The 14,721-nt window shown below is 38.5% G+C and overlaps 1 protein-coding gene across 50 annotated transcripts in view; it reads left to right on the top strand.

The window, feature by feature from the left end:
• The window catches only part of BAZ2B (bromodomain adjacent to zinc finger domain 2B), a 331,037-nt gene that overhangs the window by 228,657 nt on the left and 87,659 nt on the right, over positions 1 to 14,721 (top strand). For 20 of the 50 annotated variants that reach the window (XR_010591282.1, XR_010591281.1, XM_065560611.1 and 17 more), the window contains 5 exons: positions 2,899 to 3,517; positions 3,817 to 4,110; positions 6,228 to 6,288; positions 6,431 to 6,539; positions 6,805 to 6,906. Coding sequence is in view for 48 of the 50 variants with exons in the window: in XM_065560611.1 (XP_065416683.1) it covers positions 2,899 to 3,517; positions 3,817 to 4,110; positions 6,228 to 6,288; positions 6,431 to 6,539; positions 6,805 to 6,906 (1,185 nt within the window). In the remaining 2 variants the exon portion in view is untranslated. The remainder of the gene's footprint in view (positions 1 to 2,898; positions 3,518 to 3,816; positions 4,111 to 6,227; positions 6,289 to 6,430; positions 6,540 to 6,804; positions 6,907 to 14,721) is intronic. The other 30 variants (XM_065560644.1, XM_065560641.1, XM_065560640.1 and 27 more) reach the window with 3 other exon arrangements.

Below are 14,721 nucleotides of genomic sequence, written 5' to 3'. Positions count from 1 at the left end.
ATATGCATGTCCTTCTTAACAAATGATAGCATTATGTTTCTCAAGCCCTTTGTTATAAAATCCGGATTTTGGGGGAGAATTATATTGGTTATTTTAAATTACACAGGACTTAATCTTGGCATATTTTTAAAATATCTACGTGGATTTTTGAACGATGTTAATTAGTGAAGGTTATGTTTGTGGTTGAGCACTAATAACACTTCTAAAGCTATCTGGTTGCCTTTTAGATCAGCTAATCTTAAGCCTTAGGTAAAAGGTTGTATTTATTTGCTGAATGTAGAGTGTAAATTAGCAGTGCCTTTTAGTATTCTGAAACAATATCTTGGAAAAATCAACTTGTATCCTAACGTGTTCATGAAGTATCCACAGTAGTTGCTTCTCAGAACATACTTGGTTTCAAGGTTGATTAGTCTCATATTCTGCTGACACTGGTCTCTGACAAGTCCATTGAATGTCAGTAGAATGCCAGTGAAAGTGCCACACAAGGTTTACAGTAAGTCACTATGGCCCATATTGTGCAACCAGTGCTCATGCTGGTAAACTCTTAGGGTCAGGTTTTTAAAGATATTTGGGTGCCTAGAAATGTAGGTACGTGCCGAGTGGGATTTTTAAAGCATATAGGCCACTAACTTCTATTGATATCAGTGGGAGTTAGATGTCTAATAGCTTTAACAAATGTCATCCCCCATTGATATCAATAGAAGTTAGTGGCTACAGCACTTTAAAACTCCCACTAGTTACTTATCTATATTTTTAGGTCATGAATACCTTTAAAAATCTGGCCCTTAGTTCCACAAGTAACCATTGACTCCAGTGAGACTATTTGTGTGAATGCTCACCAGTGTAATGGGGGGAGCCAAAACCTAGCACTAAGGCAGCAATACAAGAATAATGTAGTGTGTTAGCATTAGGAGCGTGAGTCTCACCTGAAATCATTGTCCTAAACTAATGGCGGCTATGACATGGATATTTTCTGAAGGCAGCCCATGAAATGTTTGGCTCTCTTGGGAGCAGATTCCAGTCCTTAATCATTAGGTTGGATTTTTGCATTGGAGAACCCATGATAAATTAGCAAAGGCAAAAACTTGGGAGATTCTTCAAGCTCCAGTAGGGCTTTCAAACATTGACCTATGGGGGTTGGGGGAGGGGCAAAAAGGACCATAATACTACTAATAAAACAATAGAAACTCATGTTTTAAGGCAATGTTTAAGGTTTGACATACACTAAGGGCAAGTCTACATTTAAAATGCTGTACTAGCATAGTTGCAGCGCTTTAATGAAGATGCTCTATGCCAAAGGGAGAGAGCTCTCCCGTCGGCATAGTTAATCCACCTCCCCGAGGGGCAGCACCTATGTTGGCGGGAGAAGCTCTCCTGCTGACAAAGAACCATCTATATAGAGGGTTCGGTCGGTATAACTAAATTACTCAGGGGTGTGGATTTTTTATGCTCCCGAGCAATGTAGTTATGCCAATATAGGTCTGTCATATAGACCAGGCCTAAGAAAAGTAAGGGAATATTTTTTTCATATCTTCTATCTTGGCATCAGAATTCTGACGAGTCTGAAATACTATAATGTCTTAAAAAAAAAAAAAAAAAAAAAAGGAAAGGAAATGCTAAAGACAGTGTAAGTGCATCTGGAAGGGCTTCAGCTTGCTGGATTATGAAGGTTATAAACTTCCTGATTCTTTGTCAGCATGTAATGCAACAAAAGAAAAGAAAGGGATTTTGTCATGCAGCTCCTATTAAGGAGTTGAGTGGCTAAAAATCAATGCACCACACTGAAAATGTACTCCTATGGGACAGTCAGGCCTGAGGATTTTTTCCTTTGCTTCTTGTGATTTCAGTCAGATTGTTAATGTAGTTTTAACACTTTCCATGTCTAGTGTGTAATCATGGCTTCTCATTAGTGTATGAATATTGCTTATATATGTTCATTGATTATTTTCCCCTAGGGAAGGTGAAGTGGTATTATCGCCCTTAACAGAGCCATGAAAATAAATACAGTATAAAGTCTACAGTGGAACCTCTGAGGAACCCTGATAAGGATTTAATTCTGGTTAAAATGGATGGAATGGGATTCCCTTTGGAGCCTGTCAGTCCCGCTCCATGCACTCCAAAAGGGTTGTTGTTGAGTGACTTCAAGAGCGTCTTTGTTTCCCTAATTAAGGGATAATTATGCTGCCTTTGAGCATTTTCAGCCACTGCTGGTCTCTATAACAACAACCTGGTGTTCTAGCATAACACTTTTTGGAATGATCCCAGTGGTTCAACATATTCTCATTGATTCCTGTGTCAAATTTTCCTATTCCAGCCATCCCCTTTATCTCCTGTTATTTTTAGTAGCCATTATTATATTCTGTGTTATATTTATTGTTTAAAATTTATAAATTGCCTAACAATTTGATTTGCATCCACTTGTATGACTTTTACTGTGTGTCAATAAGAAAACCAGGATTTTTACTTTAATTGCTATGGAAATCTTATAAATGCTACACTGGGCATGTCCTGTTTCATGTAATTTTTTTTCTATTGACTTGTTTTCATAAGAGGTAAACTCTCAGTTTCCAGTTATAACTGTAGCAGGTGATAAGAGTGAAAATAGCTCTCCAGACTGAAGTAGAAGCTTCAAAAGCTTGCACCATTGTTCCCATCAGCTTAATATCTTGAATCCCTGGGTCAGCCATCTTTCTTTATTTGATTTATTATGAAAAATCTAGGGAGAGTCTAGATGTCTTGATACCTGGTCATCTACTCAGCTCTCGAGCTACCGACCCTCCCTCCCACCTACTAAAACTGCTTTTTGTGGATGCAAATTGTGAGGACTAAACAAATACAATTTTCCCTGTGAGATGCAGTCTTTTTTTATTTTATTTTTTTGCCTCTCTGTTTCTACAGGAACAGTATAAACAGACATTCCCAGCACAATTAAAGAAACAAGAATCCTCTAAGAACCTGAAGAAGATTATCACAGCTTTGTCAAGTCCAAAACCAACCTGTAGTTTACCGGCTCATCAAAAACACACATCTCAAGAAAACAACCATTCTAATCCATTCTTGACAAATGCACTTTTAAGTAATCACCAACCCAATGGAGTTATTCAGAGTGTCATCCAGGAAGCACCGCTGGCACTTACAACCAAATCTAAATCTCAGCCCAAGATAAATGAAAACATAGCTACTTCTAGCAGTGCCCCCTTTTCTTCACTAGGAAATGTAAGTACATGTGGGAAAAAAACATCTGGTAACCGGACACCTGTTATGCCCTCTACCTCTCCTGTGTTACCTGGTCTGGGAAAGGAAAAAGCCGTCAGCAATAATGCAATAACAGCAGTAAAAACACAGCACCGCCTTCATTCTTCAAAATCTTTAGTGGAACAATTTAGAGGAACAGATTCAGACATTCCTAGTAGTAAAGACTCTGATGACTCAAATGAAGAGGATGATGATGACGATGATGATGATGAAGACGATGATGAAGATGAAGATGATGAGGATTCTGATGATAGTCAATCAGGTTATTTGATTTTTCTACATAAAAAAATTAAAGATTTTATTCTAAATTTTGTATGAAGAAACACATATCCCACAACTCCTTGAGTTACTTTGTTCTGTATTGGTTCCAGTCATGTCAAAGCCTGGGTAAATTCACGATGATCTAGTAATGATACTAAAAGGCATCCTTTTAAAACATTTCTTAATAAATGTATCCACAGACTTGAGGAATGTTAGAATGACAAAAAGCTACAATGAACAATTCTCAGTGTGCTGTTGGTTGTCCAGTTGTAACCTGTACTTGTTACTGTTTTCCCACAGAGTCTGACAGTAATTCAGAGTCAGATACAGAAGGGTCTGAAGATGATGAGGAGGATGACAAAGATCAAGATGAATCTGATACCGATACTGAGGGAGAGAAAACACCACTGAAACTGAATAAAACCTCTTCCTCTGTGAAAAGCTCTTCCATCAGTCTCACAGCTCACTCTACACCACTTAATCTCCAAGTAGTAAAGACTCCAAGCTCTGCTCCTGCTGCCTTATGTCCTGAATCCCAGTCACCAGTTTTTCTTGGGACGCCTTCTTCCACACTTACTCCAAGTACACACTGTGGTATCTTACTGTCTTTTATATAACAAAATGTAGTGTCTGAGAAACGTGTCTCGTAAATGTATTTCAGAAAGTATAATCAAGATAATAGTTTTCCATAATGTACAATGTTGCAATTGGATACTGACCTTCCTTTCCTTTGCCTGATTCATAGAGGTACTGATCACCTGCAACTTCCACTGAAGTCAAACAGAGTTGTAGGTACTCAGCACCTTTCAGGACCAAGCCCTGAATGCTAAGGTCAATTTATATGATCTTTATATGGCATTTATATTCAAATCATCTGGGGTGATCATTACTCTCTGTAAGCATTCTGGGAGGCAATGTGACAACTGATGGATAGAGCACTGGACTGGGGCTCAGGATGTCTGGGTTCTGTTCTGGAATTCGGACAAATCACTTCATCTCCCTGTGCCTTACATTCTCCATCTGTAGAATGGAAATAATGATACTGACCTCCTTTCTAAAATACTTTGAGATCTATGGTACAAGACCTAGGCAGTAGTATTTTTCTATTCCAGTTACAGTAGAACCGTGCCAATCTACATACTATAAACTGCACCAAAAACTGCCCATCTCACCCACTCTTCACAACAAGAATATTGACTGTAGTGAGTTGTTGTATTACAAGTTTCATTATTTTTGCAAAATTCACAATACACCATTTATTAATACATTTATGACACACTTTTAAATAAGTAAATTTTAAGTACACTTGGTGATGTATTATCTTTAACTTTTTTTGCGTAAATGGTCATTCCCTTACTTGCTAATTCATAATATTCAATAATTATCAAAATGAGTCTCTTGGCTGCTAATTAGTGAAGTGCTACTTACTTCTCGTGAAAATAAATGTTTTTGTTTTGTTTTTTAAATAGGGACATTGAATCAGAAACCAGTTTATCCTAATATTTAGAGTGCAGTGAAATAAGAGTTGCTTGCTTAACTATTAGCGAAAAGTTGTTTGCTATTATCCAGACTGGCTCTTTCAGTTAGATGCAAGCTTATTGGTTTTACAGTTTATAAAGATTTACTGTATCTTATGAATAACCTGAATTCTGATCCTGTGAAGTTTATATTGCTCTTCAGCATTCTGATTGGCTGGCACTAGTTTTATTTAATAACATAAGTTTACACACCGTGCAAAAAATTGGCATGCCCATGTTTGTCTGTATTTTGTTTATATATGGCACTGATGTACGTTTTATGTTAAATGTTTTCTTTAGTATATGGTATAACACTTTCTGCCTACTCAGATCCACCAATCTGGAATCAAAGGTTATTTTTTGTCCATCATATCATTAGTCAATCACCTAAAAAGATTTGTTTAGCCTTGCTTTCCTGTATCCAGTCTCCACTGCTCCTCTGTCTTTAGTTTACTTGCATCAAAAGTGCACATGCTTAGAAAGCAGTGTCCATGTATTTATTTTTTTGCCAAAAGCTGGTACTCAGTGAGAAAGGACATATGAAATAAATGTAAATAAGACTGTAAATACTTTAATTTCTGATAAATTTGACATCTCTTCATTGGAAGGATGCCCACTTTTCATTGCCTACGGCAGAGAAGGAGATACAGTAGAACCTCAGAGTTTCGAACACCTTGGGAGTGGAGGTTGTTTGTAACTGAAATGTTTGTAACTCTGAACAAAAGGTTATGGTGGTTGTTCAAAAGTTTACAACTGAACATTGACTTAATACAGCTTTAAAACTTTACCATGCAGAAGAAAAATGCTGCTTTCCCTTTATTTTTTTTAGTAGTTTGTTTAACACAGTACTGTACTATATTTGCTCTGTGTGTGTGTGTGTGTGTCTGTCTGCTGCTGTCCAATTGTGTACTTTACGTTCCAAATGAGGTGTGTGTAATTGACTGGTCAGTTCGTAACTCTGATGTTCATATCTCTAAGGTTCTACTGTACTCACATCTCAGAAGTCTTTGACTGGAGAGAGCCTATTGGAAAAAATAGTGGGTACAAATCAGTTGGTGTGGTAGTATACATGATGGATAAAATGTGTTTGCTCTTCTGGTTTGCGGATCTGAGTAATGGAATACATGTTTTCAGTAAACCAATTCTCTGTCATCTCATTGCTTTCCAATGTTAATCAATTAAACTCTATTTAAGGTACTTCAAAAAGGCGAAGAGTAACAGACGAACGAGAGTTGCGTATTCCTTTAGAGTATGGGTATGTTTTATATTTACTTGAACAGCATTTGGAATTTGTCTATATTTGTCTCTTAACTTTAATGTAAAATTAATAAATTAATGTTTATAAATTAGCTCAAGAAATGAGTGTTAACACACACCTATATTTACTATTACTGCAGCTGGCAAAGAGAAACACGAATAAGGAATTTTGGTGGTCGCCTTCAAGGAGAAGTAGCATATTATGCACCATGTGGAAAGAAACTGAGACAGTATCCTGAAGTAGTAAAGGTACGTACTTTTTTTTCAATTTGTATGCATTCTGGTACTATTAAGCATGTGTGACAATAAAAAAGTGCACTTCTTCCTCAAATAAAGTTCCTTGATACAAAATGTCTTGTGATGTGAGGCTAATGTACCTTAACCTGTTTCTAAATTGACCTCCTATAGAGGCATACCATTTGTACAAAACATTTGACTCCTGACGTTAGCTGTACATCAAAGCTGGGTTGTAATTATTTAAAACCTGAAGTGGAAAAATATGTGATTTTTTCAGTATCTCAGCAGAAATGGAATAATGGATATCTCAAGGGACAATTTCAGCTTCAGTGCAAAAATAGGAGTGGGTGACTTCTATGAAGCCAGAGATGGACCGCAGGTATCCACTTTTTAAAAAGTAAAGTCTTTGATCCGAGGAGTAGTAACATAAATCTAGGTGAAGTAATTTTTACTACACGCTGGAGCATTGCCTGTTGTTAGTGAATTCATTCTTATAGCCGTACATAGTACTTTACAGTAGCTTTTGTTGAGAGTTGAGGGTCTGATCCTGGGAGGCGCTGAAAATCTACATCTCTCATTGACTTCAGCAGGAGGTTGTAGGTGCTCAGTATATCCCAAGATCAGCTCTGAAATTATAGTTGTCTAGTAAGAAGGAGCTTTGAGCTAAATATTTTATAAGAGAACATGTTTAGATACTACTTAGAGTAGAAATTTTTTCTTATTATGTTATACAAACTCCATAGCCGTAGAAGTTCTGTGTATGTGTGTATCATGTCTCTTTTTGTATTTTCATCCATCTAGGGTATCTAAAATACATACTTGAAACACAGGTATTTACTGTGTAGAGAATACAGTGTTAGCTTTTCTGAAGGATCCAGTTTTTATGCACAGTTGTACGAACAAACATTCTACTTGAGTGTGGCAGAACTCTGCTTTGCTTTATGTGGATAAAGTAGCCACTTCACAGAAGAATAAATTATGATTGAACTGTGTGACACCACCATCTATTTTGTCCAGTTTAGGGACTTTCATTTTTTCTTGTGATCTCATGTCAGTGAATATATTTACTTATTGTTAAAAATAACTCTTCCTTGGATATCACCACATGAATGTGGACAGACATCAGGAAAATGTGCTCTACAATTCCTGGAATTTCAAAACACCTTGCCTAGGCAGTTGAGTCCCTGTAGGAGTATACATCGTCTACAAAACATGCATAAATGTTTGTAATAAAACTGAAGCCATGCCAGATTGCTCACTTTGGGGTGGCATTGGCTAACTTCTGGTGCATTGAGGAAGCTAATGTTGTAGGCCCCTTGTACATCAGCCACTGTAAACCCACGGTTGAATAAGTCAAGATCAATAAATCATGTAGGTATGTATCTTTCTATTGAACCTCAGTACTTTGATTTAAGTACCTACTAGTTTCCTGGACATCAGGTCAACCCCTCTTTTTTTCTTTTTTCTTTTCCTTTTCTTTTGTCTGTTATATTCTTCCCATCTCACATGTCCCCACCCTTAGTTACTTCTTTCCACCCCTCTTACCTTTTATCTAGTGGGATGTACTGCACTCCCTGCCCTCCTTTGGGACTGCAAAGCTTCAGAAAGGAGGAACTGAGGAAGGGCCACAGTTCAGTCACAAGGCTGGGCAATAAATTATCCCAAACCTCTTCTAAATATCATTCAAGAATTCCAGATTTTATTCTGCTACATTCTGCTCAGGTCAAAGCAGTTTTACTAAGAGAAAGAAAAATGTCATGAAAGGGGAGGCTAAAACAGAACAAGTAGGTATTAGCAAATACTATTCTGTTAGGGATGGTGGTATAGATGGCCTCAGCACTATTATCACACCTCCCCATAATACACTGTTAAAAGACATTGAGATTTCCAGTGGTCTCAGATTCCACATGTACATTCTTATGGCTGGATTGTCCCCAGCGTATAACAGGTGGGCAAGAGGATGGGGGCACAAGAGGCCTCCTGCCTTGTGCACCCTTACAGGTAAAATGCTAAATAATATTGGGTATGCAAATACTGCTCTCTCCTAGCTCCACTGCTGGTTGGTCTAGAAGAGCTGTGACCTGGCCGTATCTTTCCTCCATACCTTATAGCAGAACTGGTAGGGTGCTGGGAAGGAGCACAGACCGTACCACATGGGAGGGTGGCAGAACAGGCTCTGCAATGTGCATGCCTCATGAACTTCAAGAGAAGTTGTGGCTAGTTCATCCAGATTTCTTTCTAAAGTGTACCACTAAAGCATTGCTCCTCTCCTCCCCCTTCCCAACCCCTTGCTTCCAGTGTAGAAGCTAAACTGTGATGCTTGATATGTAACTAGATAATGCACATTGACTTAGTCAAAGACCAAATCCTGACAAGCAAACAGGAAGAATTTGCAGATTCCTCAGATTGAAACTCAAAGCTGCTACTTTCATCTTGGGTGGAGGAGGGAGCCATTTCAGAATCTTGGAAAGCCCTAGCAATATCTGCCTTCTGGAGATATTAGATTTATAAGGATGTTTGTCTTTGGAGAACAATAATTATAGGTAAGTAATTTATCCTTTAGTCACTAGGGAGATGCTTTTTTTTATTGTAACATAGGTGTGCTTGGGATAACATCTTTGGTGAGAGTAATGTTATTTGTTCACAGTAGCTACATTGTCATACATAATCATATAAGTTATTGTAGTATATTTTCACATTCTTACACTGTGTGTGTGTGTGTGTGTTTGTGTAAACACTATATGTATGTTGTTTTTATATATGTCTATATATGTTTATGCTTACAAGCCCAGATCCTACTTCTAATTTTATTCTATACCTATTGGTACTTACAAAGCATGAGCCTAATATATTCGGTGTTTAATGTGATTACAGAATCTCTATTCTGTGTCACTACCACCATTTTTCTTATAATTTATCTGTGTTGAAGGTAACTTGTGAGTGTTATGTTACCTAACTTTAAAGTACGCCAATCAGCATTAGATACCACAGACTAATCTGATCCATTTCAAACTGAGGTCATGAGCATTTGCACTTTCCAGACATAACTGGCATGTGAATCTTATATTTACATTTTTTCTTGATTTTATCTGAAATACCATTAAAACTGTAAACATTTTAAATAGTAAATCTGGATTTTTTTAACTAGAGGCTTAGGTTGTCTCTCAAAATCAACCCACTAGATTTAGCAGATTTGTTTTTACATCTATTTTTTTAATGACAAAAATAAACTTTAGCATTCCTCATTGGCATTTTTATTACATGTGGCATCAGTCCAGCTTTTGAATCAGGTAATTTTTAGTGTGTATATTTTTGTTTTTCTATTCTAATCCATATATTTTTAAAAATATGGAATTAAAGAGAATATATTGCCTAAAAACCTAGTATGATTAAGCAGCTCTAAAATTATATTTATACTTCATGTATCAGATTTTGATTCATTAGATTACCATGTAAACATTTGAACTAAACTGATAACAGCTAACATACCATTTAGAGTAAGTCAAACAAAAAATTAAACTACCAGTAGTACTTAATGAAAATGGTATCTGTACGTAGGTTACTGAAATTTACTGTCCTGTTGTAATAATGAAAGTGCCAATACTTCATCTATATCTTTATTGGTATAGAAAATTATCAGTTTTATTCCAGGAATTTGCTCATCAAATAGTTTTTTTTCTGCTGATTCCTCCACTTTCTACGGTTTTTGGCCTTTTACTGCTACTTTTCACATTCTTCTCTCTGCCTTTCTTTGAGTTCTCTGGCATATCATAATCCAGGTTATTGTATCAGTCTCATCTGATTGTGAGCATTGCAAAATTCAAATTGAAAGATGGAAAAAGATGCATGGAAAACTATTTATGGTTTTGATCCTGCACTCACTGAAATCAGCAGAATTCTTGCCAGTGACTTCAGTGTGATAGATTTTCTGAAGTTTTTCTAGATATGAAAAATAATTTTAGTTTTACAAAGTGATTTGAAGGTATTTTCAGTCATTTTTTAATAAAAGCCAGAAGCACTATATCAATCGCAAATTTGGAATAAATGATAACTTCAGGTAACTATATTATAAAATTCAGAACAGGTTTGATGAGTTGTAGACAGTAGAACATTCAATCTAAATTTTCCAGGTTGAAATCCACCTAAATTTTCCTACTATATTGACAATGACATTTCTTAATGCTTTTCAGTACAGTGAATTTAAAAAAAGAATTTGAAAGCATAGTAATCTCCTAAAGTTTCTTTTAGCTCAATCAGAGATTTTTTTCCTAATTGAAAACAAAGAATATTTGAGGTACATAATGAAGGATTTCTATATTATGAAAGGAACTGATATACACCTCTACCCCGATATAACGCGACCCGATATAACACGAATTCGGATCTAACGTGGTAAAGCAGTGCTCCCGGGGGGGGGGGGGGGGCTGCGCACTCCGGTGGATCAAAGCAAGTTTGATATAACGCGGTTTCACCTATAACGCGGCAAGATTTTTTGGTTCCCAAGGACAGCATTATATCGGGGTAGAGGTGCAATTGTCATTTACAGTACATTTTTAGACTGGTACCAATTTTCTTAAAAAAAAAAAAAGGGGGGGGGTACAGAACTCCTAGTTTTCTAATTTAAGATTAACAGGGACTTGAGCCAAGCTACTTCATGAAAGTATTAATAGATATATGGAATAAGTTATAGAGGTAAGTAACTGAAATATATAATATTAAGGATAGAAACCATCATTCATCCTTATCTGTGGAATCTCTACCTTCTTGCCATAATTAAGGAATTAAAAATGCCTGTATGTTTTTCTATGGAAAAAGAAGGGAGGGGCAGCAAAAAAGTGGGATTAAGATGTGTTTTTAAAATGTAAACTTGTTGGGTTGAAGGAACTTTTTCTTCTTTGAGTGCTAGTCCAGATACATACTCCATAGTTGGTGAGCACACATCTCATGTGTATGCGTTAGATATTGCCAATTAGACAATTCTCTATGGGGGGGGGGGTGACACATAGGACCTTCCTCTCCATGTATTGCCATGCCTCAGTTCCTTTTCTACTGCTCATGGTATATGTCAGAGCAACTTTCCTCAAATTTACCTCCGCTTTGGCTATTTAGTGTTGTGAGTTTAGTCAGATAGGTGCACATGGAAGCAACAGGGAGAGGCCCTTCCCCAAGGTTGCAGGTGGTGTGGGACACTATGCTCAAGCACAGCAATTCCCCAGGCTTTAAGAACTGCCCATCATGCGAAGCAGTTGTGTTTCTGAATGACGGACACATGAGGTATCTGTTTTTGTCTCAAGAAGGACATACCTGGGAGTACTGTGAAATCTCCAGGTCCTTCTTGAAGTGGACCCAGCGCTTCATGCCTGAGGCTTTTCTCATGGAGGAGGCAGTGAGGTTGGACTCCAACTCCAGATTCCAGGCATCTAGGCCCACAGGGGAACAAAGGTTGTTGAAATCGGCCCCAGCGTAGACTTTAAAACTGTCTGAAGCTGCCTTGTCTGGAAGACATACGGGATAAGTCTACACAGCAACTAGACACCAGTGGCTGGCTCATGCTAGCTGACTTGGGCTCACAGGGCATGGACTCCATGACTGTTTCATTGCTGTGTAGGTGTCTGGGCTTGGGCTGGAGCGCAGGATCTAGGACTCTGCTAGGTCGGTGGGTCAGATACAGGGCAGACTTGGACTGGAAGCCTTCAAGGAAGAAGAGTCTGAGATCACCCTCCCCTGATCCAAAGTAAAGGCCACATAAAACTAACAGCCTTTCAGACACCAAGGGTGCCTCAAAACTTAGAAAAAGTTCCCTGAGCACCAGAGCTTGCACCCACCACCCCGAGTTGCCACAGCTGTATAAGCCACCTTGGTACCAAGAAGTCAGAGTGGTCACTGGCTACCTCAGTACCTGGTAAAAGTTTGATTTTGGTACTGGCCATCCTGATGCTTTCAGCATGCTTTCAGGTACCTGTGCAGTCACTGCCACACCAACCTGCTGGGGCTCCACCACTCAGGGCCTCATCTCTGGGGCCTGCACTTATATATGTCACACTTATTCCTGATGCTTTCCAGATTCCTGGACCCAATGGCCTCAATGTTTCCAGCACCCAGTCATGTCCCCCCTGCACTCAGGGGACGGGCACAATCTTTTCCAGAGGACTGCTGTCTTGTCCTCTGACTCAAAACAGCCAACAGCTGTCCCCAGCCTGATCCCAGGACTCAGCAATCTTGATCTCTCCCAAGGAGTCAAAAGGTGTGTACCCATAACTAAGGGGAGAGCCTGATACTGCTATGATGTAGTATGAGGATCACCGGTTCTAGGCACCGGGGTGTTTCCATGTTTTTTAATTTTGGAATGTAGAGCAGATGGCCCCATGGGGATCATCACATTATCTGAATCCGCAGGTTAAGACTGTCACCCATTCAACTGAGGCTAGACCCATCCCTGCTGCATCCCCAGGGCCACCCAGTGGCCTCAGTGCAGAAGACCCAGGATGAAGGTGGACTGACATGTTCACAAAACACTGTATGTTGGTGCAGGCTGCTAGGGACAATGCAAGATTCACGTGATCTGCGTTGCAGTCCATACTCTGATGTCTCTTAGACGACTCGAGTGACAGGAAACTGCTTGGGAGTCACAAATATGCATACAGACTAGCACTCTAAGAAGAAAAAGAGAGTACACACCTTTATGGTAATTGATGTTCTTCGAGAAGCCAGGTAGCTGGGTCTGGATGACAAGGGGATTGTCTCCTAGAAGCTGGGACTGGACGACATGATCACTCAATAAATTGTCCTGGTCTTTCATTTCCTCTCAAGCATTGGGCACCAGCCACTGTCGGAAGACAGGATATTGGGCTAGATGGACCATTGGTTTGACCCAGTATGTGTAGTCTGTATACATATTCCACTACCTACCTCTGTGCTGCTACTTCAGAGTCCTGAGACCACGGAATGCCCTTGTGGAATGGCGCATGCACTACCCTTAGGGGTACTGCTGACAAGAAAATTCTCCAATGTGTGTACGCTGGACATGCACTCACCAACTGTGGACTGCATATACAGATTACACACCTTGAAGAACATTTGTTACTGTAAACGTAAGTAACCTCATTTTCCGGTTCCTAAAACCTCTTATGTTGTGTTACAGCTGTGAAATACGTACTTTGATGATATCATTCAGATTACTTTTATCCACTACCTGGGAATAGGTCTTCTGCTGTGTCTGTTTAAAAACAAAAAAGAGATGTATGTCTATAGATATATAGATGCTGGCTAGTGATCTGAATGCAAGACTGGGTCCCAGGAACTCTGGTCCTGATCCTCAGATATGTTAGAGCATCACAAGACATAGGGGGTTAGTCTTGCATATGAGTAGTGTCAAGGCTGGTAGGAGTGATGGGATAGAATGATTTGCACTTCAGCAATCCTCAGCTATATAACAGCCCTAAGAGTTGATTACTAGCTAAAATAAGTCAGAGCAGCCTTGAGGCTGTTCTAACATGGACTATAGCTATGTCTTCACTACAAAAAAGTGTGCGTTTACATTGATTTTGCTATCTTGATGTAAAATCTTAGTGGAGACAAGGCCTGTAATTTTGAAGATACCACTGGTACTAAACTATGTAGGATTCTAAATGGAATAGCCAGATTCCTGTTTTTGAATAAACAATGGTTCCCAGAATTCAACAACTTCTAAAATGATTGAAATTTACAATGAGATTTTGGCCGTCTTTTTCCCAATCTATGTTTACTCATCCAACATTCTTCGATACTTCAAGAAGACCAGAAAAAGAGAGTTCCTTTAGACTCTTGTTCTAAAACAATGTCATGTCCTGCAAATATCTCCTGTTCTGCATTCTAAAAAACTGAATAAAATAGATACAGGAGCAGAGTAATGTAAATCAACATTCCTTTTGTTATGGTAATATGTTGATTTACACCAGTGGAAAAATACTGTCCATAGAATCAAATGTGGTATGGAAAGGCGGAATCCATATGGCTTTACTTACCTTTGATGATGAAGGATTTTTCAAAGGTTAATGTATTTGAATGTAGTGTCCCTCAGTTTGTGGAAACAGTACGAAAGGAGAGCAAACACCAGTACAGCACAGTCTGGACTACCCTTGAACCATGATTGATTGATTTTTTTTCTTCTATTTCTGAATCTTGTTCTGCATTTTTTTCTCACTCATGAATAAAC

The sequence above is a fragment of the Chrysemys picta genome, chromosome 11 (genome assembly GCF_011386835.1).
Source record: "Chrysemys picta bellii isolate R12L10 chromosome 11, ASM1138683v2, whole genome shotgun sequence".
Lineage (NCBI taxonomy): Eukaryota > Metazoa > Chordata > Testudines > Emydidae > Chrysemys > Chrysemys picta.
This window is presented reverse-complemented; position numbering and strand designations above follow the sequence as displayed.